This window comes from Andrena cerasifolii, chromosome 1 (genome assembly GCF_050908995.1).
Source record: "Andrena cerasifolii isolate SP2316 chromosome 1, iyAndCera1_principal, whole genome shotgun sequence".
Classification (NCBI taxonomy): Eukaryota; Metazoa; Arthropoda; class Insecta; order Hymenoptera; family Andrenidae; genus Andrena; species Andrena cerasifolii.
This window is the reverse complement of record NC_135118.1, coordinates 31,450,786-31,477,462: the sequence shown is the minus strand read 5'-3', so window position 1 is coordinate 31,477,462 and position 26,677 is coordinate 31,450,786. Positions and strand designations below refer to the sequence as shown.

Below are 26,677 nucleotides of genomic sequence, written 5' to 3'. Positions count from 1 at the left end.
GGGAGCTAAAATTATTTTAGAAATGAAAGAGTAACGCAACGTGTGGGTATAAGAAATGGGGAAGAGTTAATAGAAAGATCATGGCTGCTAGAGATTTAAAAAAGACTAACAAGGGACATCGCCCAACTGTAGATTATAGTTCTCGAAAAAATATTTGACACGTATTTTTTTATCGGCAAACGTCCGTATCTATGGGGTGAAGTGAGTTCTCAAAGTTAGGGGTGGAAGACACGTTTGCCCCCAATATCTTGGAAAGTAGGGGAGACTGGGGCCAGTTGATACGCTTTCCAGTTTTCAATTTTTTTCATTTTTGTTTGAATTGATTACTTGATAACCAATTTGCTAAAATATACTTTGGTCCTTCCTCTTTAATATGTTGTAAATGAAAAGTTGAGAAAATACATGCAAAATGAATGAAAAAATGTTATTTGGACGAAGGCAAAGTGTATCTATTTACCCCACTGCGGGGCTAGTTGATACGATATTCTGTTTTCAATTTTTTTCATTTTTTATTTGAAGTAATTCCTTAATAACAAGTATGCCGAAATATACTTTGGTCCTTCCTCTTTAATATATAGTAAGGGAAAATTTGAGAAAATACATACAAACTGAATGAAAAAATGTTATTTGGACGAAGGCAAAGTGTATCTATTTACCCCACTGCGGGGCTAGTTGATGCGTTATTCCATTTTCAATTTTTTCAGTTTGTATTTGAATTAATTACATAATAACAAATATGCCAAAGTATACTTTGGTCCTTCCTCTTTAATATAGAGTAAGCGGACACTTGAGAAAATACATACAAAATAAATGAAAAAATGTTATTTGGACGAAGGCAAAGTGTATCTATTTACCCCACTGCGGGGCTAGTTGATACGATATTCTGTTTTCAATTTTTTTCATTTTTTATTTGAAGTAATTCCTTAATAACAAATATGCCGAAATATACTTTGGTCCTTCCTCTTTAATATATAGTAAATGAAAACTTGAGAGAATACATGTAAAATGAATGAAAAAATATTATTTTGTCGATCAATTTAGATGTATCAAAACTATTTAATTTTTCTCTATATAAACGAAAACAGTTAAAAAACGATTGTTAACGTCAATGTACACACTCTCGTGCCCTGGATCGTAGGAAAGAATTGGACAACAATCTTCAAATATCTGGCTCGAATGGAGCTACATATATACGGTGTCGAGATAATTAATTAATTAATTAATTCGTCTGTATCAACTAGCCCCAGTCTCCCCTATCCACTACAGAGAAAAATCTTTTAGACGAAAATGATGTATTTTTTTATAACAAATTCAGTCACGTAATTGGATTTAGTGAAGAATTATTACTGTTTAGTATATTGTTTAAACAAAGTGACCATTACGAGTCTGATTAGGTGGCTGAATTTGTTATAAAAAATACATCATTTTCGTCTAAAATATTTTCCCTATAGTGCATAGTATCGGAGATATTTAGGCAAACGTGTTTTTCACCCGAACTTTGAGGGCTGACTTCATCCCCTAGATACGAACGAAAAATATTTGTTCGAGATCTAGAATCCACCTCATCAAAATCGGCTTGTAACAATTGGGTGGTGTCCTTTGGAAGAATAAGAAGGCAGTAGAAGAAATTATCACTATGAAAATTATGACTATAAGCGAAGTAAGATAAATTTAGTGAATCAAGGAGCCAATCCATGTCTGTGGGGAGTTCAAGAAGAGCCAACGTCAGAATTCACAATTTTGCAAAAACTTTATCTTAACTTCAGCTTCGTTTGACATTGACCCCTGTTGAACTAATTGGCAGATATTTCTATCAAGCTATTTACCCCGGCATAACTGCTTCAATCACTCCAATCTTTCCTCTAGGAGCGATCTCGGCAGCAGTCTTGAATCGCTCGAGTTGAACGAGGAATATACCAAGTGGCTGAAAATTGTACACTTTATCGATCAGATCCAGCTCCCGCCTGTAACGAGTGCTCCACTCGCGGAACAGTTTCAGGTCCCGATTGTCGCGTATGATATTCTCGTCGAACATGAGGTCTTCGTAATAGAATTGCCGGATCTCTTCGAAACGCCGAACGTAACGCGCGGCAGCGTTGAAGTTCTTGTTCAGAACCTCCTGCAACTCTTCCTTCAGAGCCTCTAGCAACGAGTCTTGCCTGAGTACTTGCTGGATCTCCGGAGGGTTGCCAGAGATGCGATCTTCTATTTTATGATTGATCATAGGCCTGGAATAAGTGTACAGAAAATGGCATTACTCTTAACAAGTGCAGCGTGAAAGAAACGTGCAGCTGCTTTGGTACCTGGTGAAGGAGTGGAAGAAGGGATCGGAGAGCAGAGGTTTAATCACAAACAGATTCTCCTCCCACATGATTTGGATGGTTTTTAAGATGAAGCGGAGAATATCCACGGTCGGGTCCAGGACGATATCCGCGGATTGCAGGATCACCAAGTCTACGATGAAGTATGGCGACTGGAAAGTTCGATGTTATTTAAGAAATGGTGGCAATTGGGGATGTTATGGATGTACTAATATTGTAATTATTCGTGATGTCACGTCCTGGGTGGCGGAGGTTCGGACTGTGACAATGTGGGATCGTAAGGGAATGTTAGGCGCGAAGGCGAGCTTCGTAGCACTGAGGGTGAGTAGGATTTCAGGCGCGAAAGCGAGAGCTTCGTAGCACTGAGGGTGAGTTGGATTTCAGGCGCGAAGGCGAGCTTCGTAGCACTGAGGGTGAGTTGGATTTCAGGCGCGAAAGCGAGAGCTTCGTAGCACTGAGGGTGAGTAGGATTTCAGGCGCGAAAGCGAGAGCTTCGTAGCACTGAGGGTGAGTTGGATTTCAGGCGCGAAGGCGAGCTTCGTAGCTCTGAGCGACCAGGGAAGGTTTAGACAGTTTTCGTGCGTTTAGGGATTTTAGTGGAGTTGTGGAGTAGTTTATGGGGGAGACTTTAATTTATACGGCGCGAAAAATAGTGGGACGTCACATGAATATCAGTAAAATTCGATTTTGAGATTTGAATAATACGAATATTCTCAGTATTCGAATACCAGTAGAATTCGAATTTGAATTGAAATACCAACAGAATTTGAATTTGTGATTCGAATATCAGCAGAATTCGAAATTGGGATTCGAATACCAGCAGAATTCGAATTTGAGATTCGAATACCGGTAGAATTCGAATTTCAGATTCGAATACCAGTAGAATTCGAATTTGAGAATGAAATACCAGCAGAATTCGAATTTGAATATGCTAAATATTCGAAAGCTAGTAAAATTCGAATTTGAAATTCAAGTACCAGTAGAATTCGAATTTCAGATTCGAATACCAGTATAATTCGAATTTGAGAATGAAATACCAGCAGAATTCGAATTTGAATGTGCTAAGTATTCGAATACCAGTAAAATTCGAATTTGAAATTCAAGTACCTCTAGAAATCAAATTTCCGATTCGAATACCAGCAGAATTCGAATTTGAATGTGCTAAGTATTCGAAAGCCAGTAAAATTCGAATTTCAGATTCGAATACCAGTAGAATTAGAATTTGAAAATGAAATACCAGCAGAATTCGAATTTGAATGTGCTAAGTATTCGAATACCAGTAAATTTCGAATTTGAAATTCAAATACCAGTAGAATTCGAATTTCAGATTCGAATACCAGTAGATTTCGAATTTCAAATTGAAATACCAGCAGAATGCGAATTTGAGATTTGAATAATTCGTATGATTCGAATCATTCGGATAAATTATTTGTGCCGAAATTATTCAAAATCATTCGACTATTCGAATAGTTCTAATGACAATCCTGGTGTTGCTAATATCTTCTTCAAATACAGGCAATGTCTAATAACTACCATGTTTCGAAAGCGCAGGAATTTAATAAGATAAAATTTCATAAATTAGAACAATGTACCTATATACCTGAATTCGATGCGACGCTGGCCGATTTTCTTTCAAAGGAACATCGATTATATCGTTGTCTAACGATTCATCGTCTGGTAAGAATTCTGTGTGGATCTTCAAAGCCTTCAGGATCGCCGTATAAGTGTTTAATATAAGCCCGTGCATCATGTTCGTTTGCATATAATCAATCAGGTGAATGAAGCTGGATATTCAAACGACTGGTCGTCATTTATGAATGACTCCTATTACTTGTATATTCATACCCCTATTTGCATACGTACCAAGACAGTCTGTAACACTTCTCCCTTTTCCGTGCTTGCTCGATGTAACTCATTTTCAGAATACCGTCCTTGGGCATCTTAAATTTAACAGCGCTGAACTCGCCTGGGGAACCACGAAACTGCTACTACTACCATTTTTATTATCACTACTTCTTCGATTAACGTTAGATGCAACAATGCAATGTTATATCGTGGATTTACTGGTAAAACACAACAAGACAAGATGTATAATTTTTCAAAAAAGTTGAAGTTAAATTTTTTCTCCAAAATAAAAAATTTCGTAGCTCAAATTAGTAATATATATAAAAATTCTATAATCCTTTGTTATCACTGAGTGTGTATTTTCATTATGCGAAGAGATAATTTTCATGTGTTTTCAGCATAAAATAAAAAGGGGCATTTTTTAACTAACTAGAATTCCTTTAAATTTAATTATATTTCATTATTTAAATAGTTTAACAAAAATTTTTATTTGTTTAGTGTGTTTCAGCCGCACACCCACGATATATAATAAAGAAAGAAAATCGCAGAGCAGCTAATTCAACGGTAGAAAGAATGGTTTCTCATAAAATGGCACAGTACCAAGTTTTCCATAGGCAGTTTGCTCCACCGTTATATTTGAATCGTCTGGCGTGTATCCAGCACTCAGCAGCGCACCCAAACAGGCATTATTAACAATATCTAACGCCAATCTCCTAAACTCATCTAACTTATCTCTAATTAATTCCAGTTGCGCGAACTGCAAGAGAGAGAATTTCGGATTAATCGTGGTAATCGCAGTAAACATAGTTTCTCAGAACGAGGATCGGTTTGAGTTTCACCTGGCGTTCTACGAAATAAAAGGGTAACAGCTTCTCGGTCACTGCACCGTCGAAGAAGCTCGAATCGAGGAAGATCGAGCACATCGACTTGATCTTCAGCAAAGACTTGCTGAGGATAGGATCGGATATAAAGAGATTATCTTGCAAGATATTTCTCGCCTCGATGAACTTCCTGCAAGAGACAGATTTCCTCCAAACGTAGAAGGCTTTCCACCTCCGGAACACGACGAACGATCTTATCTGATGTCAGAGCAAATGCAAAAGGAGAAGTTGTAACTGCGGAAGAGTCGAGGGTTCCCCGGAACCTAGCCCCGCGCTTTAAATGGCTCCGTGGTAGGCATAATTAATTTAAAGCTCATCGTAAATTATGCGGGGCCCTGTGCATAGATATTTAATATTCTAAAATTTCTTCAAAAGGCCCCGTGGGCCTTGAAAAGCTCATCGTAAATTTTTTCGGGGCCCTATGCATAGATATTTATTATTATAAAATTCTTCAAAAGGCCCCGTGGGCCTTGAAAAGCTCATTGTAAATTTTTTCGGGGCCCTATGCATAGATATTTATTATTATAAAATTCTTCAAAAGGCCCCGTGGGCCTTGAAAAGCTCATCGTAAATTTTTTCGGGGCCCTATGCATAGATATTTATTATTATAAAATTCTTCAAAAGGCCCCGTGGGCCTTGAAAAGCTCATCGTAAATTTTTTCGGGGCCCTATGCATAGATATTTATTATCCTAAAATTTCTTCAAAAGGCCCCGTGGGCCTCATAAAGCTCATGGTAAATTTTTTCGGGGCCCTATGCATAGATATTTATTATTATAAAATTCTTGAAAAGGCCCCGCGGTCAGCAAGAACCTCGTCGTAAATTTTGCGGCACACTATCCATAGATATTTATTATTATAAAATTAAGAAGTGCAAATATAAATGCTTTTTCTTTGTCCTCGCACAATTTTGGAACCCGGCCCCGCAAAAGTTCACGCCGGCCCTGGGGGCACAGCTTCTGTACCTTTAATAATTTTAGGTAAAATATATATTCCCTTTCCCACTGTTCGATAGGGGTGAAATTCATTTCGTCCGGGGTGTACTGGGTGACGCCACTGGCGCTGATCGTCATGTAAATGTGGCCGACATCTTTGTAATGGACAACCCTGAAAAGGACGGTAGCATTGAGTCTCGGTCTTCGCGAAATCAGAGGGAAGAGGAGAGGTATTTACTTCAGGGCGTAGGGGGTGAAATACTTGGAAGATTGTTCTACCGCGTAGACCATGTAAAAAAATCCGACCTTAGGATCGTCACGAATTTTTTGCATCAGCTCCAACTGATCGACTAAGGGAGGTGCGTCGGATTCACGGCGCTTTTTGGGCCGGACGTATGCTGCCCATGAAAGAAAGGCACGATGAGTGACAGTAATCAACCCTGCTACGAGCTTCAGTTCAGCTGTACATTTTAACACGATGCCAAGGAACGAGAAACGCACATGTTACGTTACTTGTATTTTTCTCAAAGTTAAATAGTAATAGCGTTGAAGAAACGAAAACGCGATTGGGTCAAAAGAGACCCGAGGAACGTAATAGTTAAGGGGGCATACCAGTTTCAACCCTCGGAAAATGTGTACATTTTGTGGATTTTTTTGCAAGTCAACGGCTCGATGAATATTTCCTGTTCTTTTACTATATTTACATAGTATCATGAACTACTTAAGAAAAAAGTTTCAGCTAAAAAACTATTGTTTTTCGGAAGTTATGCATGCATATCCGAAAGTCTCTCGATTTTAGACAGCTAAACGGTGGGCCTGATAGCAGCTGTATGTCGTGTCTGAAATAAAAAACAACATAACTTCGGAAAAACAATAGTTTTGTAACTGAAACTTTTTTTTTAAGTAGTTTACAATACTATGTAAAGATAGTAAAAAAACGGGAAATCTTCGTCAAGCCGTTGACTCGTAAAAAAATCCGCAAAATGTACACATTTTCCGAGGGTTCAAACGGGTATACCCCCTTAAGCGGGGTAAATTCAGCGATTTTCAGGAATTTATTGCGAAGACATGAAACAGAATGGAATAAAACTTTTTTCTATTGATTAAACTACATTTCCACAATAACCGAAAAATATAAAAGTAATCAAATTATCGCTGCTATCGCAAATTTGCAGCACCGGCGCGCGAGTCCCTACGAACCTGATCATGTATCTCCATTTCTGCCGAACACTGCGTAACGAAAAAATTAATTTTTATTGTTTGAATGTGAATTAAAATACCCCGAAAGTTTGGAAACGCTCCGCTTAACAGTGTCTTAGAAAAAAATTCCCAAAAATCACCTTATTCTTAGTAAGGTCCCCCCCTTAATAATCGAAAGTTGGTCAATACTTGACAGAATTGTCGATGCGCTGACAATCATAAGAAAAATATAAAAGTAAAAATGCGAGAGTAGTACTTGTCACTGGTACCGCAGCATCTTTCTTCGTTGGCACCCGATCCTCCCCCGTTTTCGGCAGGGGAATATACGGCTTACATACCTGCTGCCTTATCCATTCTTGTTGCTTGCTAAATCCAGTCTACGAAAGTAGTTTCTTTACATTCTGCTTCGATAAAGTTCGATTGAGGGAAATGTAAAAATGTCCGTACCAGTGGCTCCTGAATTTCGGGCTTGTACTCGATTTTCTCGAGTAACTTCTTGTGCGGTATATAGAAGGGTATTTCATCTTTCCCTCTGTAGCAAAGTTGATAAATATGCATCGGGGTACGCGTAAAATTTTCGAGTAATTTTCAGCTTCAGTCGAGGCAAGTGAAATATAATATAAATTAACGAAACTTATGTTGAACGCGAACGAAACTTTTGTATCGTAAACGTTTATAAACGAAACAATGCGGCGTACGTTTGAAGATGCGTTTGGAAATTACTTTTGGCGACTGGGTGTCGGTTTGCGACACACTCTGGACGCGAAATTATGCAGTGGAGCCACGCGAGGCGGGGTAAACGATTTCGAAATATTTTCCGAGCTTCCAGAACCGGGAATTTCCTCGAAGCTTTCCTCGCTCAGTTTGTGTTTTCTGCCCTTCTCCATTTTTCTTCGTTCTCCGTGGAAAATCACTTATCTTCTACGGTGAACGTGAGCCGTTCCACATCTCCACTTATACTGACTCCACGCGAATCGATTAAACAAACGAAACTCCTGTTTGCCAGAGATGCGGCAATTTTCAGTAGCTTATTAAATGTATGCTTGAAATGTTAGGAGGAATAACAGAAGGAAGAGAATTTTAGGTATATAGTGTTCAACTATGAATAAATAATCCGTAACAACTTTAAGTAGATTGTAAATAACACCAAGTAGACTATAAGTAAATCTAAGGAAGCTAGAAACGTACCCTTATGTACAAACATAAAGATTATGATGGGCGATACGTCTTATCATAATAATATAAATAATAAATGTATGCTCCGTTTGCAGCAAACGTGGAACATTTCGATTTAAAGAAAGGTGGGCGAAAGTTTTTATCAATAATAGCATTGTAATAAAATATTCTGTACGTTTTAACGATCTAGGAACATGTTCCAAGTATCTTTCTTATTTAAATACTATTTTACTGTAATAGTTGCATATGATGTTGTCAGTGGCGGATTTAAGAAAAAAGGCCCAGGTGGCAAACTTCCGAGGGGCCCATTTTTGGGGGAAGATGAAGGGGTAGTTTACTAGAAACGAGCCAAGTGTGGTAGTACAGAAAGAAATATAGTGTTTGGATAATCTAATCATAATTTTGTTTCAGTCATAGGGCCCTGCGGGGCCTTCTGTGCAGGGACTTAGGTGGCAACTGCTCCTCAGCCGCCCTCTTAAATCCGCCACTGGATGTTGTAATTCAAAGATTATCAAACACCACCTTATAACTTATCCACGGCCGAATTAAAATTTGTGGGGCCCAGGGCTATCGAACCTCCGAGGGCCCATTGATTGAAAAGCAAATGGGAAGGGGTGTGAAATTTTTTGTAATAAAACAGAATAAAATACGTAGAATCGTGAAGAATTGAAATTCATTCCAAATAAAATTTAATAACACTTAATCGTAACGGAAAATAATGATTTACAAATAAATAATATTAAAAGATATTGTGAAATAATTTTTTAGTGCGAGTGCTAATTATTTCAAGAGGAAAGCAGTAAACAAAATTTCCTTCAATTATTTTTTTTACATAACTAGAATGCTTAGAACGAGGCCCGTGGGAAGTGGGGTCCATTACTGCAACCTTTATTTTATTTATTTATTTATTTAACGCATATACAGTATTTCTCTCTTATATTACAATTTTATGGTACAAAGGAAGTAAGGGGCTCATGTTCTCACTAGTGCATACATACAGAGTGTCCCGTAACTGGTGGGGTGATTCTACATGAATAGATAAGTCGACAATATAGAATAAAGTTTCCTGATGTCGCGCTCCATTTTCGAGAAAATTGACTTCGAATTTCAGCCGAGTGCACCGAAGTACAGTTTTAGGCGCCCGATGGGCACGGATGCTCGGCTAAAATTCGTAGTCAATTCTCTCGAAAAAAAGCGGCTTATGTCAAAATTTTATTCTACACTTCTGATTATTTTTTCATGTGCAGTCACCCCCTCGTACCACCAGTTACGGGACACCCTGCACATTCGATCCTCTACCGACCGCAGAGTACTACTATTAATAATAAATACAGAAAGAGAGGACGATAGGTGTGGAAAAGGGTTAAAAGCAGCAGAATTTATTTATACTTGAAGAGCAGCTGCGAGGCGGGGAACGTAAACAAGGTCAACAGCTGACTCGATTGTGCACTGGAGCCACCGAGACGTATCTCTCGAAAAGTTATATTTTTAGATCCGTAAAGCCTGCATTAAAGTAATTCACAATATTAGTAACATTAATGCCACGACACCCTCTGCTTCTACTTTATTAATAATAATAATAATAATAATAACAATAACAATAATAATAATGAAAATAATAATAATAATAATAATAACAATAACAATAACAATAATAATAATGAAAATAATAATAATAATAATAATAATAATAATAATAATAATAATATATTTATTTACGGGACAATCTCTGGAAAAAAAGTCTGCGGACGTCCCTGATACCCACACAAGTCCACCTAAATATAAGTTTTCAATCATACAGTAATGCGCGAAATCGTTATCGATAAATAACAATTACCCTGTTTACTGTAATCATGATATACCTAATGCATTATTTCGCGATGCGCGCAATAAGAACACCAGATTCTCGTAGACCGTTATCTGTAGAGATAAAGTCTATATTAGCTCATTATGTATACATAAAGTAAACTTTCCAAGCACCTGTAACCAATTTATTATCATTCCGATCAAGTTTAGGGTTCGTTATCAACCTCGTTCCAAATTCCCCTAGTATCAAAATATTTCATTCCCGCGCCTAAACACTGCACGCGAAACGCACCCGCATTCGCCATCAACAACGACGCGCAACAATTTTATTCACTCGAGTGTGCATATTATCAAACTTGCGAAGAGGTGTCCAGTGACGTAGCAAGCGAATGGTGTGCCACGCGACGAGCACCAATTGTTCGGGAGCAACACGTTCGACCTCGCCGCCAGTTTATTACGCCACTGCAAGCTACGGGCCTCTGTTCCACTCTGTTCGCATATCCGCAGAAGCCTCTGTTGCGTGTACACTTAATTCGCAAATAAAGAAGCTGGAAATCAAAGTACGTTATCGTCGCGCGAAAGAATCACAAGTGTTTGTTGTTAAAGTGAATCCACGTTATCATCTCTAGCGGAGACGTATGCGGCTGATAAATACGCCCATCTACAATCCGCATAGTTACAGGTTATAGCGTACACCTAACCAGTCGAACTACAGATGCGCGACGAGTCGCACGCGGATTGGTGACTGGCGCGCTCCTCGCAATATGTTGCGTTTTATCGTCGATACAGTGCTTTCCACCTGAGTTTCGGTCCCACGTCTCTCCGCCGAGGTATGATTCCACGTTCTGTGCTCCAGCCGACGCTCGCAATCCATTCCCATCGCTCTGTACCCTAGATTTCCGCGGAGCAGCGAATTAATTAATCACCCGTCGGCGCTCCTGTCGGTGATGCGTATTTTCGCTCGCGCTGTACGCCCGTAAAGTGCACGTTAATGGGCTATCTTCCTCGTCCCACGTGAATGTTGGTGCATGTTTGTTGGTCCGCTGGTGCGTGTCTCAAAGGCTAAATCGAGATTGATTTCTCTTTACAAGGGTAGCTCTACTGGCTTGCCAATCTTTTCTTGAAAAACGATAGGTGACTCTACTGTTCTGCAGATTGCGATAAAACCTCTTTGAGTGACGCTTGTGCGAAGGCAGTGTTCGTTAACTAGGACCGATTTACGCCTTTCTCGGCAATCGGTGGTAAAATAAACACGAGCGTCGTATTTTGCTCGATGGTGTCTGGTTCGAAAGAAATTTAAGTAGGCAGTTTCCGTTTTTGTGTTATGATTTTGTGATCACTTGCGTCTTATTGCGTCAGGTGGCATCGATACGTCCCACTTCTGAGAAGTAACTCTCAATTGCTTCGTAAATCTAGTTAGCGTTCCCGATCTGTACGTTTCTCATATTTGTCGTTGCGTGCACGTATGTACGCTCACCGCACACCATTTCGTTGATACGCTGTGTACCGTAAATCTGTTTTACCTCGCGTATAAATTAAGGGCACTAAGAAACGAGCAGGGCGGCCATTAATTTGAAAATAATTACCGACAGTCGATCATTTAATGTGCATCAATGATTACCATTGATTTATTTCCCGCGTAAACCTGCAGCATTTTACACTTGCACGTATCGATGCGAAACTTAACGCTGTCCCGCCGGTTTCATGCGCAACCTGCTCTTAAATTTTGATTACACGGTGCCGTCAATCCTGAATATGATTACAACTGTGATTGATGTTAGTCACGCACACGATCTTTTCCTCGTTCGTGGAACATTCCTCTGTCAAAAGCGTGCTCTGTTTTATTAATTCACTTCTGCCGACATAGACATTTACAAGTCGCGTTCGAAAATTCGCGATGAATCTCGTTTTCTTCTTTTTTCAAAGCTATTCGTCACGAATCGCCGACTAGTTAAGTAACAGATAAATGGCGTTGTTGAAAGAATGGCATTTTCCTATAGGAAGCACATGATCGATTATGTTTCCTGTTACGAGTTAATTGCAGAATTCGTAGCCCAATTAAGTAAAATTAAAGTCTACGCGAGTTCAACTAAGATCCTAGCCTATTAGAAGAATTAAAAAAGCCTGCCTTCTAAATGATGCCTAATCTTTACTCGCCATTGCGTAAGATTGTGCCACAGCGGGACAGTCTTTCAGCGGAACTTAAAATCTCGAGTGCCTCGCAGTCAAATCTAATTCCACGAAGCATAAACCATTTCGTGTAAAACTTTCTACGTTCAAACCTGTGATATTTACAATGATAGTAGATTGCTCTAAACTAGAATACATAATTCATAATTCACACACAGACCTTTAAGAAAAGAACTATAAGAAAGGAAACATGACCGCGATGTTGCTATCCCATAAACCCAAAGTACTATTACCCGGCCGAAAGAAGATCCCCAAGAGGCGGGCTCGGGCGATACAGTCCGTCGCTATGACGATTGGTCGAATCATCTATTTGGGCACACTTTTAATGACGCGGCACACGTATTTTGGTTATTGGCTGAAGTAGGCACATACATTGTCGCACCGCGCGACAAAGAGAGCGAACAAAACCCATCGAGATCGAGTGGAATAGAGCGATCTGACCGACAAGCGTCAAAGCAATAGCGTAGGCATCTCAGACGGTTAACCATTAATATATAATAACATAAAAATTTCCTTATTTTTCAAACAATCTGTGCGACATTGCGTTTGGGTTTATTTTAATCAGAAAAATCTAACCAAACCAATGATAATACTTTCCTGAATATATTGTGAAAAATAAGGAAATTTTTATGTTATTATATATTAATGGTTAACCGTTTGAGATGCCTACGCTATTGCTTTGGCGCTCGTCGGTCAGATCGCTCTATTCCACCCGATCTCGATGTGTTTTGTTCGCTCTCTTCGTCGCGCGGTGCGACAATGTATGTGCCTACTTCAGCCAATAACCAAAATACGTGTGCCGCGTCTTTAAAAATGTGCCCAAATAGGTGATTCGATCAATCGTCATAGCGACGGACTGTAATGCTCGAGCCCGCCTCTTGGGGATCTTCTTTCGGCCGGGTAATAGTATTTCTATATAGTTGGCAAACTTCGGTCGAGTGAATGGAAAATTACGAGTCGTAGATGGCTAACCTATAATTCGGAATTAATCGTCGCGTATGCACACGCCTAATGGGAATTGTAATGGCCGGAACATGTGCTGTACATTAGAATATTTGTGTACGGTGCTCGCGAACGCTTGCAGGAGATGGGGTTGCTCTTGGTGCGTCTGCTTTCCGGACATCGACGACGATAGTAGTTTCAGCAGTTGGTCGTCCTGACCAAGTGAACAGTGACTGGGAAACGACCAATGAGGCATTGCGGACCTTCGCTCGAGATTCGGATTGCGTTCGGTGATGGAACAATTCGGTTTACCAGGCGATGAATCATAATGCATAAAGTTTCACATGCAACCAGCTACACGCGACATATTTTCGCTTTTAACCTTTAACCGTTTGTTATTCTTTACGTTCGGCGAGAAATTGAGAATACAAATGAGAAGTAGAAGGAAAAACGGTTTCGGTATCTTCGTGCATTTTAATTGCGTTCCGTGTAGACGGTATTTACGTTACCACTCGACTTTACACATAACAATGGCGCCTCGTGAAACCATTTCTTTTAAGGAGAGGCGATTTGATAATTCTTTCGCGTACTCGCCAATTTCCCTAATAATTATTTCCCATTAATTATTAATGAGGCTTTCGTATATTATGTTCGCAATGGAAAAAAAATTCGAATGCGTTGGCCAGACGATGCTTTAAATCCAGCTGTAATTGCTTCTTCATTACCTGCATTACCCCTTTTTCACATTAATGACTCCTCAGTCCGTGACATTTGACTTGGACGTTTTAAATTCCTACATGTTCCACTGCCTGTCGGTGCGATGCAGTGGCACGAAACATATACAATGAATAGTACAATGCACGCACACACGTACACTGTGACACTTTAATGATTAATTCAAGGGTTCTCAACGTGATCGCTTACCATTTTCTTACAGTAAAACGTGCGATAAACGTAACAAAATAGTAGGACTCGATTGCTACGTCATGAAATATTCTGAACACTACTGTTCACAAGTAGTATTTAGGCAAAATGTGGCATTTGGTGCAGATCGAATACTTCTCTGTCATTACCTTTTTTTCTTAATTTACAATTCGTCAAAATAAATTTGCAACATTTTTCCCAACTATACCGCGCAATATTTACGAACGGCAATGTATGTCATAAGGAAGATTACACTCCACGATATTCCCCAAATTATCTTATCTCTTCATTGCCTAATTCTCTTGTCATCCCGGCAACTAATGTCAATTACAATTGCCGCAGTAACTCTCGCGTGGATTTATTTCTCTGCCACCGTTCAGCATTGAACGAGAACAGAAATAAAGGCGACGGAAGGAACCTCGAAGGAGTTATTCTAAACCGATAATGTGAATCGTTACCGTTGGCCCTGTTTCAGAGAAGCTTCCGCGGCGAGCAACCAAATCGTTAGAATAAAAACCGTGTGGAGCACGGTATCCGGGAAGTGACCCCGAGGATCCGACCACGCCGATCGTATACGCTTCGAATACATTAAACTTTGTTACCATTCGCCAAATACGGGACTGCGACGAAGGGAGCCAGGAGGGGGAAGAGCAGGCATTTCCTCAGGCATTTCATTCTAATACGAAACGGAAACATCTGCGGGGAAATGGACCGGATTTTTGTGGACGAGGAAACCGGCGAGAGCATTAGCGTTCCTGCTGGCGAGTGCGAAATCACGCGGCTCATTAATTCGGTGAACAATGCCGAGACGGGGGAGCCAGAGATCAGCCTGGTGGGCACTGAAACCACTAAGAATCGAAGGATGCGTTTCCAGGTAAAAGAAGCGTGCTATTAATAAACCTAATGGAATCGTTATTATAAACATGCGCGCGTCGTTCTTTTTATTCTCTCTCTCTCTCTCTCTCTCTCTCTCTCTCTCTCTCTCTCTCTCTCTCTCTCTCTCTCTCTCTCTCTCTCTCTCTCTCTCTCTCTCTCTCTCTCTCTCTCTCTCTCTCTCTTTGTTTGTTTACTTTAGGAAGAAAAGCGTCGTAGCGAAATTTTAATCTGCTGCAAAAACAACACACGTGTGATATTTCGGGCATCGAGTTGTAAAGCTAGTAAAAGCGGCTTTTATTCTTCTTGCCTTAATATGTTAACTGGGTCTCGCGGCCAGAGTGCACAGAATGCGCCTCCCTCTCCTGTGTTTAAAGACGAATATACTCGAATTGACTCATCTCACGTAATGTTTTCTCCAGTTGACAGGTTAAAAGTTTCTTATGATAAACGTATATATATATATACTCTGTCATATAAAGCCGGATCCAGACTTGAATGCGTATACGCTGAGCAGGCTGGGCGCGCACGAATGACGCATGCAGAGAGGTCGAAAGTTCCATTGTGTCTTCTCTCTTCACCAACTTCTGTGCTCAGCTTAGCCCACTCCACAGTCGTAAAGATGGCGTGATTAGCTAAATAAACTTACAGCTCAACGCTCCGAGTCATCCTGTTTATCAATACAGGGTGATTCTCCAGCGACGCACAGTGGTTCCGAGTCGCTAATAAGCGGCAAACCCCGCAAAGCGTACTTCAATTCAGTCAGAAATCGGTGCCCGGGGGTTTTTGGGGTTGCTGATTGCGAATCTGAAATTCAACAGTTTTAAAACAAAATGGCGAATCCAATATGGCGGACGCGTATATCAGAAAAATATCAGATTTGGTCTAAACTTGGTATCCTACAGTTTTCGAGGTCGCTGATTACGAATCTGAAGGCAAAATTGCAAAAAACCAAATGGCGCATCTAATATCACTGGTGTGAACGTTTTTTTTTCCAAGTTAATTTTTGTGAGAATTGATTACTTTCCGATTTTTTACTAAAACGACATAATTAGAACGTCGATTTTAATATGACGATGTTAATTTGAAAACTTTTTTTAAGAATTATTTTGAAAATTTTATTTTTTCTGATTCTAGTGAAAAGACTCAACATTTCTCCGTTTAATAGGTCACGTAGTTCAAGTATATTGTCGAAAATGATAAAAGAAAACTATGGATTATAAGCGTTGTTTGGAATAACGAATGCTGTTTTATTCATGTACTAAATACACTTGGCGCTATAAATTTAAATATCTTAAAAAACCGCAAATTTCCGCAAATATTCTCAATTGGATATCATACTTGACATGTTACTTTATATCAAGAAACGTGTAACAGCATCATGATACTCGGTGACACTCATCATTGTTTTCCTTCCGTTTTATTAAAACGTGACTTAGATTTATGACACATTGAGAAGAGAATTACAAGGGTAAATTCCAAGATATTTTACTTTGTTTCTGTGGAGAGTTTATGTTTATAACACCTCCTTTAATGGTAAACTGTTTCACATATTGATTTTTTCAGATAAACTTTCTCTGACACATTAAACATGCTACCATTTTCAAGACATTAAGGAGCATGAAATTTCGTCAACTTTGACCGCCTATATTTCAATAACCAATCAATATATTTAAGAAATTCAAGCGGTATGTGATGCACTGATATACACAACAAATCTGCTATAATAACAAAAAGCTGTTATATACTTCGAAAATTGAATTTTAGCCAGCTTTTGGCAATTTGGGACCACTGTGCGACGTCTGGTACCCCGTAGCGAGGACAACCCCCCGCAGTGCCTCACCGAATTTCATGGGTTTCGACCCTCGAAACGGTTGGATTACCATTAAAAAGTTAGAAATGTCCAAGAGTTTCTCATCTGATCTTTGCGGAAACGACGTCAATTGATTCCTTATGTTTCGCCGATGAAACTAACACCAAGAACGACGTAATTCGGACCATAATGAAGGAAATTTCATGAAAAATTGATTTATATCATTTTAAGCTGAATTCGTTAAAAATAGTCTCGTGTGATTTTTTAACACAACAGGGAGTCGGGCAGGCTGTATGGATTAAGAACAATGCAGGGTGTAGTGAAGAAAAGAAAGACAAATTATTTAGTAAAATAGAGCTTTAAAGTCTATCATAGGGTAAGTCGGGGAGAGATGGCCCACTTTTTTTAAAACAATCAGTACACCGTGAATTTAGCAGTTTTATAAAGGACAAAAATATATTTGCAAGAGGAAATACAGTTAGATAAATAATATAAAATTGAATTAAAAAAATAATCATACATTTAAAAAAAATAAAATAAAATTGCAAGCTATGCGAAAAGCCATCTCACCCGGACAATCCGGACTTAACTCTCTCTAATTTCATATGGACTACCACCATTCATTTTAATATCATGAAAATCCGAGACATCGAGGATTTTAGAAAAGAATCACATCTGCTTCTATCTTCCAAACTGAACGCAATGCACTCCAAACTTCCTTTGCTGTGAGGAAGAAACCCGACAACGGTCGGCTCAGGTCATGTGCCTTCGCTGGCATTCGCGAGTCGGGTCGCATGCGTCGAGTCGCCACGAATGAAACGTCCAGACTAGCATATGCGTTCACACTCACCCTTTCTGACGTAGAAGCATGCGACCCTGGCTACCGTTTCACCTGTCCACATCAGAATATTCGTGCGCGTTCAGCCTTGCTCAACCTATATTCATTTAAGTCTGGATCCGGCTTAAGAAGTAACCTGCGCATAGACCTGTTCTGCGCTACTATTGGCTATACCCCAACCAACCCTCCCTCGGAGCCAATGAGCTCATTCTACATGCGTGAAACGGGTTCCTTCTGATATGACAAGAAGATTAGATGCTTGAACATAGGATTGCCATCTTTTCGCGTTCCGAAATCTATAAGGTTCTGAAACAAAAGCTTAATGTCTTTAAGTCTTTGTGTCTTTTCGGTCGCATGTTACTTTGGAATTTTTTAGCATCGGGCGACGTTGAAAATGTGGTAGCCCTAATGGGCAGGGGCGGATTTGTATGTAGGCTAAGAAGGGTGCAGCCTGTGACGGCAATTTTGGGGGAGCGATAAATTTGGTGGAGTGGAAAATTTTTGGGAGCGGCAAATTCTGGTGTGCGATAAATTTTGGGCAGTGACAGATTGGAGGGAGCGATAAATTTTGGGGAGTAGCAAACTTGGGGGAGTGAAAAATTTTGGGTAGCGGTAAATTTGGGGGAGCGACAAATTTTGGCCGAAGGAAATTGGAAAACGTTTAAACACAGAGGTTTGAGGCAACTTTAAAAATAATTCACTTTTTTCTTCATGTAGCAAATCAGCAATAATTAAATTAGAATTAAATTTAACATTACCTCGACTCTTTCAAATTATGTAAAATGATGGGTGACAGACGGTCGTTAGCCTGAAGCGCCAAATCTCCAAATCCGCCCCTGCTAGTGGGGGTCCTATGAAAGAGGAGTGAAACAAGAGAGCTTTAAGATATTCGAGTAGAAAAATCGAACGGGGATTAATAAATAACAATTGTTTAGATTCCCAAAGAGGTGAAAGAGACTCTGTCGTGTAAAGACAGTTGCTCGAAGAAGAACAAAAATCTGCTGGCATTGGAACCCGTTCCCGTTGTGTCAACTGGGCAAATGCGCCCGATTTGCATACTGTTGCTGGCCATTTTATGTTTCCGCTGGTTAATACCAGTATTGACGTTGTTAGAGTTGTCGTTGCACGTTTGGGCCCACCACAAGAACAAGTCGCTGAAGAATGCCAGCGTGTACTTTCGCTCGCCGTTTCACGCGATCTCCTCCGAGTTCTGCGCGCTGTGCCAGAACGAGACCTGCATGGACCGCGTCGGGAAAATGCACCAGATACGGATGCACAAGTTTCTCAGGCACTGTAATTACATGAAAAGAGTCGTCACGTGATAAATTTAGAACCGTCAGAGAAACGCCGCGACCATTACTTGCAATTATTTTCCTCTGCGTGGAATGCGAAGAAACAAAAAACAATCGACGAGTGAGTACTGTTGAACGTTTCCCCGAAGCATATCGTGTTGAATGTAATTAGTATCAACAGAGTAAGAGAAATTGCTCGCGGCCTTCATTAATTCAGGCTCTGTCCGCCGCAAATCAATCGAATTTACTAACGCAAAATGCTGAGAAATAGAGAATAGCCATTGGTGCGGGAAATGAATTTTACATTGGGGATTTGTTTAATACTAACAGTAACGATGTAGCGGGGTAGGACTGGTTTCAGTGCTGAAGTCAGAAATTTGATAAAGCTTTACTACCGTTACGAGTCGAGGCGACAGTAATACTGCAAGGAAATAGTTGCACCATTAGAAACCCATAGAAGAGTATTTATATTAAAGTTTATTTTATAAATGTAAAAAAATAAGTTACTCTTTTAAGGCACGTGTGAGTAAATATGTTCCATATTATGACCTATACCAATTTTGTCACTTGTTATTGAAACAATAAACTGTTACATAATCTTTAACTTTTTGAAATAAAATTATTCAGTCGATATACCTGTCAAATATTATGCTTCTAATCAATTTCAACCCGAGTAACAGTGATTACCCGTTACGAGCTGCGATGATAATCACGTGTTTAAATAACTGTGACGTTTAATATCTAAGAAAGGCCACGGTCGCATGCTACCGCATTCACGGAACCATATTAAAAGTTACTCTTAAAAGCGCTGGAATCGACGTTCCTAGCGGAGCGCTAAAATTTCTCTCGTCGCGATTTGGCACAAGCCGTTGAAGTTGCAGGAAAGATGGGCCCTCCAGAAACGGCACTTGTTCCAAACGTAAGCAGGGTAATTCGGGCTCTGTATGCCGTGAAAGATCCGAGCGACTGCGCGCCCAGTAAAGTTGTTGTCGCGGTAGCTTATAACCAAGTTCCGGACATCGCCGACTACTTCGTTTTCCTTTTCCACTTTCATCTGGAACAAACACGCGACCGCGTTATCATAGAATCTGTTACAAGATACAGGAATACCAGAGCATTTCGTACATGTTGCTTCCAATCGATGTCTATGAGAACTCCTTCTCCCTGGAAGTACCTCCGAATAACGGTCTTCAATTCATCAGACTTGCTTTCCATTTCCTCGTTCAACATTAGGCAGCCGGTCACCGCCGGCGTGCTGAATTTATGAAGCGTCACGCCGATCGTCTCGAGCTGCTGCAGAGCCGAGGTCTCCTGGGACTGTGCACGGCTGACTAAAGCGTCCAGTGCTTCATCCAGCTCGACATCCGTTAGATCGCCTGGTGCTTTCACTCTCAAGCCCAGCTTGTCGTACTTCACTGAGATAGCTGAGCGCTTCGATGCTCCGTTAACTAAAAGGAAGAAGTAAGGTGTTTACACGCGTCTCTGAAGTGCACCGAGTGATTAGACTGATTAGGTACGGAGACCAACCTGTTTTCCATTCCAAGCTTTTAAGATGACTCTTCACTACTCCGCTGTCCCAACCAATAGCGGATGCCACGTCCACCACTGGAAATTCGATGGTGCTGCTATTTTCGTGAGAGATACCCTTCTGCAGGTCCAGCGCTATTGCCATTGCGAGCGGCGGTGACTGAAGCATTTGTTATTACAGTATTCAAGTGAGGCGTACTTGGCAATGAATATTAATAGATACTCACTGACTGCGCCGCGTGCTTTAGTGCCTGAGGCCCACTGTAACTCGAGACTCTAGCTCTTACGTATACAGACGAGAGGACTGTGATGAATCTTTTAGAGTGCAGCTCGAGGTAGCATAGAAGCGTAGCGATCGTTTCCTCGGAGATGTCTAACGCCGCAACAGTTTCCGCGACTGGAATAGCGACTTCGTGACCGGGACATCTGTGGTTTGGATTCTTTTCGCGGATCCTCGCGCACGAGCACGGGAGAAACACTTTTTGAAGTAAACGTCTAATCGTGTGTCTGTCTACTCCCTTTGCGTAAATATGCCTGCGCAGCTCCCACTTGTCCTTGTCCTCCTAAACAGGTGAAGAAGACATTGCGCAAGACTACTCACCAGCCAATCTGTTAATTCCAGTACATTGAATTAGTTTTACTGTACCGTGGGATTTAAAAACAAGTGACAGTGCGCCATTAGTCCATCTCGCCCGGATCTCCCGACTTCCTGAACGTAGCTTTCGAAGGTGCCAGGCATGTTATAGTGAATAACAGAGCGGATATCCGATTTGTTCAGACCCATGCCGAAGGCAACGGTAGCAACGACAATCCTGATTTCTCCATTCATGAATGACTTTTGAACGATTTTTCGGCGATGGGCCGACAGACCGGCGTGATACACCTCCGCAATGCGAGACAGCGTGCTTTTCAGTATCACATCGTTCCGTTCATCCTGTTAAGCACACAAGCGCAGAAAGTTATTCCACTATTAACACAACGGAGTTCTATAAAAATGGCAGAATGAATACCCGCAGGGAAACTCTTAGAAGACCTGCAATCCTCGCGCACTCTTCTCTGCGAGTACAGTAAACGATGATCGAGTCGCACTCCTCGAACCTTTTGCTCTGCAACAACTTTACCAAGGCCTGGTCCCTGCTGTCGTCTTTGGAAACTGTTAGCAACAGGTTCCTCGGCATCGGAATATCAGAGATGACGCCCTGCATCCCGTCGTGTATGCCCAGGTGACTTACTATACCTTCTGCGGTAGCCTTTGTCGCGGTGGCAGTGAGAGCTAACACTGTCCTGACACCTAACTTCTCTCTGAGAACGCGACAGACCATCAGGTAAGACGGACGGAAATTGTGGGACCATTGCGAGATACAGTGAGCTTCGTCTATACACGCGAACGCAATTGGTGGAAGCTGCCTCAGTAAAGCACCAAAGCCGGTTGACTTCTCCCCAGCGACCACCGCTTCGGGAGAGATCAGTAGGATGTTCAGCTTCCCTTGCTTCACCATTTGCATCACATTGTCCCGCACTTTTTGCGTCTGATTCGTGTGCAAACACGCCGCAGATAAGAACGACGGCACGCCTGTTACTTGATCGTCCATCAAAGATACCAACGGCGATATCACTAAAGTGATGCAATTAAAGTGTTGGGAATACATGTACGCAGGTAATTGGTAGCATAAAGATTTCCCGGAGCCAGTGGATAGAGTGACTAACGTAGACTGGCCAGAAAGTATTCTCATCACTGCTTTCTCCTGCCCGGGTCTGAATGCGGTGTGACCAAATCTATGCAACGTTTTCAGAACCTCCGATGGTGCTTCTGTAAACAAAGTACACGGTTAATTTCTGAATTAATTGATAAGCTTAATCGCATAGCACACTTATTACCTATATGTGTTTGATTATCTTCAGGATTATACAGTGGCTGTACAGTGCCGATATCTGGTGGTAATAACTTCAACACCAAATCCTCAGGTACTTTATGCCCACATAAGATTTCCTGCAAATGCGATTAAGTAGAAAGAAATAGTTTTATGAGTATAATAATTTACTATGAGCCGATCATGAGCAGATTTGGGGTGCGGACCCTGGAACACAGGAGGAGGATTTCAGACCTATCCTTTTTGTATAGGATCCTGAACGGGATGGTGGATAACCCCAATGTAATTGCGCTGATCAACTTTAACGTTCCCACCCGCTGTACTAAGCAAACGCCTCTGTTTAGGTTACCGACCCTGGTAATCTTTTTAGCTTTAAGACTAGTACTCGGAGAGCCCTTAGTGCGGAAGGCATTACTTAGCTTAGCTTATTCCCCATCTACCTACCTGGTAATGTTTGTTCATGCCTAGCGTTTCTTTTTCTCTCTCTTTTTTTTTCTTTTTCTGTAGTTTACTGTAATTATCTTTTCCTATATTGTTTTTGTGCTTAATGGGCTTGTTCCGCGAATAAATTATTATTATTATTATTATAATAAATGCTTGCTCACCTCGTCTTCGATGGGCTCCCATAAATCCTCATTGATGTCTTTATTCTCCGCCGTTTCGGTTTCCACTGATTCATTTTCTAATGACTCGTTTTCTGCCGCAGAGTACGCTGGCTTTTCAGGCAAGCGACTAATCCTACTCGCGTGTGCTGCCACTGCATTTTGGCTAGCCATGCTCTGTGCCTCTTCCAAGGTTGGATACATGGAACCGTCGTCTATCTCATCCATGGGTATTAAATTGTCGCCCTTTGAATTAGGGCAGGACCTCGAGAAGTGACCAACGTCCCCGCACTTGAAGCAAGTCATTACTCTGTGCTTTTCAACAAAGTCAGCTACATCTAAACTGCCTTCGCCAGATCCCAGTTCCTTTTTCCTCTCCTTCCACTGGTTTTTCTTATATTTCGAGAAATTGAAGTGTTTCTTACCGCGTACAAATACTTTCCTTTTCAAGTTTATCCTGACAAAGTTTTCGTTAATTTTCCCATCAGCCACTTTCTTCTCCAACGTTTCCTTACCGGTCAATTTTCCTTTCGCTTTTTTAGGTGCAGCGGAATCGCCATTGAAACTATCAGCTGTGAAATTAACTGTCTGCGTAAATTGTTCGATAAGGTCTCCCTGGCTGTTTTTTGTCATAGCGAACCGTGGAACAGCGTCTAACATTTCTATTCCATATATCGCAGGCCCTTCATCTTTCGTACTCTCTGAATCGACAGGCTCAGTTTCCAAGTCTTCGTTACCCTGCGCGTCCTTCTTCTTCCTGGAGGATTTCCTCCTTTCACCCGTATTCTTCTTCTCACCCTTTGCAGTTGATCCCTTTGTGGAAGCTTTAGTCTTCTTCGTGGAAGTCGCTCGCGTTTTCTTCGGCTCTTTCTTCTTCGTTTCCTTTTTGTCAGTTTCATTAAAATCTGCATCCGATTCATCAGATGCATTCTTCTTCTCAGCCTTTGCAGTTGATCCCTTTGTGGAAGCTTTAGTCTTCCTCGTGGAAGTCGCTCGCGTTTTCTTCGGCTGTTTCTTCTTCGTTTCCTCTCTGTCAGTTTCGTTAAAATCTGCATCCGAATTATCAGACTCATCCTTAATTCTCCTAATCACTCTGCGACGTCGCGGTTGTTTCACAGATGTTACATCTGCACTTTCTGCCTTAGTTTCCGACGTATCGTTCAATTTGTCATTGCATTTGACGCTATCGCTAGCCAAGTTTGTCACATTACTTACTCTATTATCATTCACCCTATCATTTGTAGCTGCAGGAGTGCCAGTGGCATTAATGCCCATGCATGTCTTTTGTTCATTCACCCCAGTATTACGATTCTCAATGAGACTCGCAGGTTGCGCATTTATATTATTCTGACGATGCGCCGCAGGAACATACGTCTTCTCCATACATACTCGTTTAGCAGGGTAATTGTCCTGGTCGCCGAGCCTCTTAAAGTTTCTGATACGCTTGTGTCTACGCTCCTCCTCCGTGTCGCTGTTGCAAACAAAATCCTCTTCGTCAGATATCCACGGAGACTTAGACGATTCAGGCAATGGTGTATTCTCGCTCGGCAACTGAATACTGGATTCCATAGATTCGATCCCAGAATCGCTCTTGCCAGAGAGCCTCTGCGAATCGAACGCAGGATACTCCACATTATTCTGCTTCGCGCATCTGTCTAACCACCCCGGATTCAAGTTCCTATTAACAGTATGACCTTTGACCAATTGCTCCACCGAACTAATCGAATGGGCATCGAACTTGGGTTCCACGTAGGTAACTTTTACTGTCTCGCCAAATATAGGTTTCACCGCTTCGTGAACATCGAAGCCGTCTCTCTTATTTACATCTACATTCGCGATCTGTTCTTTGCTCTCATTTGTGCCATTAATACTCTTTTCAGATTTACTTCTGAACTTAGTCGTAGATAACGATTTCCTAGGATTTCTTTTTATGGAGCTTGAGCTTGTAAATTTATTTTGCGACAGTTGGAAAGACGACGATCTTCCTACAATTAAAGGTTGCTTCTTCCTAGGCGCTTGCTCGTTGCTTTTGCTTAAATGATCGCCCCACACTCCTTTTACATTTTTAGTGTCGACTTCATCCGTCGTCCAAGTATTAACGATAGGCTGACTGTGAGAACGTGGATCTGTATTTTTTATATTCTTTTTATCTATGTGTTCTGCATCCTGAGTGTCTAAACTTTCCATACCCTTTCGGTCTGTAGTTTCTACGTCCTTACTTACGGCTTCTATGTCCACTTTGTTCAGAGCTTCTACATCCTTTTTATCTGTATCTTTTATGTCTGTACTTTCTATAGTCTGTTTATTACAATCCACCAACAATTCGTTATCATTCTTGGATTCCCCGATCGATGTCTGAGTTAAAGTCTCACCTGCAGCATTCTCTTGCACATCGTCAGAAAAGGTAATATCTATAAGCGTCTCTTCCAAGGCACGTGTCTTCAGCTTCCAATACATTTTATAAGACTCCTTTATCTTCATGTCGGCCTCTTTAATGTCATTCTAAAAGAGCGGGAGTGAATGATATAACATTTTTAGGGAGGGAATCCCGGTTTTAGCGACAGGATTATTTAACTTTTCATTCAAGGCAACTGTGCTTAAATTGCACCGCAAAGTTCTGTTTATATCGATAAGAAAATCCAACTGAAAGCGATTACAAACGCTCACTAGTGAAATGGAATTCAAGAGTTTTCTTATCAGGGCCGGCGAAACCCATTATGCAAGTAATGCACCGCGTAAGGGTGCCAGCCAAAGGGGGCGCTAAAAACTATATCGCAGACTTAATAATAAAGGAATCCAACTCCCATATAAACAAAATGTAAATGTAATTCTTTTTTTATCGTACCTCGTAAAGGCAAAACATATTAAATAGAAAACAGGTGCAAAAATTTAGGGGTGCCAAAAATTGTCTTGCATAAGGGCGATATTCGTTAATACTACGATAATCTCCGCTGAATCAGTTTGAGTTTTGGATATTAAGAAATCGAGGTAAATACCTTGTTCGGTTTGCGTCCGTGCTTTTCCGTGAAGCTGCTTTCCCATAACTTGACACGAACTTTGTATTTCTGATAGTTTGTCTTAAAAACTGGATCCTGTAGAATCTCCATATTTCCATAAACGTTCGAAAGCTGAGGGTCATTTATAAATTTAAGGCACTCAGGTAGCGGAGGCTTCAGGTTAAGCCGCACGGTCGCTGGAAATCTCACGGGATCGTCCCGCGTAAATACAGTGGATACTCGGTAGGTAAAGTCGCATGACAAACGTCACGGGGCACTTGAAATAACGTTTAATCAAAATACTGCTCACCTTAATCTTATTTCGCGATAACTTTGTTTTTGACGGATGGTTGCGCTGTTTTCGTCTTTTCAGACGCAAGAATATTTTCTGTAATTTTTAATTTATTCCGGGGTAATGGAGATTGACTTCCAGCTGTTCGCTAATGCAAATTTATTTCGTGCCACGGTCTATTACACCGTGCTTCGTGTTCATTTTAAGCGCGTACTTTGAATTTTAAAACAGCTATTATATATTATTATATGTGTATTTATAAATGTAAATATTTTAAGTTCTCTACCTGCAAAACCATAGCTCCAGGGGTATATGCAGGTTTCAGCTTAAAAATGATATTATTTTTAGGAAGTTT

General features: G+C 40.8%; 3 protein-coding genes across 5 annotated transcripts in view; 1 reads left to right on the top strand and 2 right to left on the bottom strand.

Annotated features, from left to right (window-relative positions):
- Nucleotides 1–7,818, bottom strand: part of Dhc16f (Dynein heavy chain at 16F) — a 35,546-nt gene extending 27,728 nt beyond the window's left edge. Inside the window, exons 1-9 of the mRNA XM_076820252.1 lie at nucleotides 7,579–7,818; nucleotides 6,219–6,468; nucleotides 6,011–6,152; nucleotides 5,006–5,245; nucleotides 4,767–4,923; nucleotides 4,185–4,287; nucleotides 3,922–4,105; nucleotides 2,304–2,473; nucleotides 1,827–2,228 (exon numbers count right to left, since the gene is read on the bottom strand). Coding sequence (XP_076676367.1) covers nucleotides 1,827–2,228; nucleotides 2,304–2,473; nucleotides 3,922–4,105; nucleotides 4,185–4,287; nucleotides 4,767–4,923; nucleotides 5,006–5,245; nucleotides 6,011–6,152; nucleotides 6,219–6,468; nucleotides 7,579–7,738 — 1,808 coding nt within the window. The 5' untranslated portion in view covers nucleotides 7,739–7,818. The remainder of the gene's footprint in view (nucleotides 1–1,826; nucleotides 2,229–2,303; nucleotides 2,474–3,921; nucleotides 4,106–4,184; nucleotides 4,288–4,766; nucleotides 4,924–5,005; nucleotides 5,246–6,010; nucleotides 6,153–6,218; nucleotides 6,469–7,578) is intronic.
- Nucleotides 7,819–10,653: 2,835 nt separating this feature from the next.
- On the top strand, nucleotides 10,654–19,638 carry LOC143375775 (uncharacterized). 3 transcript variants are annotated; one of them, XM_076825238.1, is made up of 3 exons: nucleotides 10,654–10,992; nucleotides 14,694–15,092; nucleotides 18,678–19,638. In XM_076825238.1, exons 2-3 carry the CDS (start codon nucleotides 14,925–14,927, stop codon nucleotides 19,062–19,064), a joined length of 555 nt encoding a protein of 184 aa, XP_076681353.1. In that variant the 5' UTR covers nucleotides 10,654–10,992; nucleotides 14,694–14,924; the 3' UTR covers nucleotides 19,065–19,638. The 3 variants fall into 3 exon arrangements, with proteins under 3 accessions (XP_076681353.1, XP_076681362.1, XP_076681370.1); XM_076825247.1 differs by lacking the exon at nucleotides 10,654–10,992 and adding an exon at nucleotides 10,999–11,138; XM_076825255.1 differs by lacking the exon at nucleotides 10,654–10,992 and adding an exon at nucleotides 11,107–11,130.
- Recq4 (RecQ4 helicase) lies at nucleotides 19,494–26,303 on the bottom strand. Its single transcript, XM_076825225.1, has 9 exons — nucleotides 26,031–26,303; nucleotides 23,038–25,536; nucleotides 22,440–22,551; nucleotides 21,572–22,371; nucleotides 21,208–21,495; nucleotides 20,789–21,124; nucleotides 20,562–20,721; nucleotides 20,160–20,482; nucleotides 19,494–20,088 (listed from the first exon to the last, which is right to left on the bottom strand). The coding sequence occupies exons 1-9, from the start codon at nucleotides 26,139–26,141 to the stop codon at nucleotides 19,858–19,860; spliced, it is 4,860 nt and encodes a 1,619-aa protein (XP_076681340.1). The 5' UTR covers nucleotides 26,142–26,303; the 3' UTR covers nucleotides 19,494–19,857.
- Nucleotides 26,304–26,677: the final 374 nt, after the last annotated feature.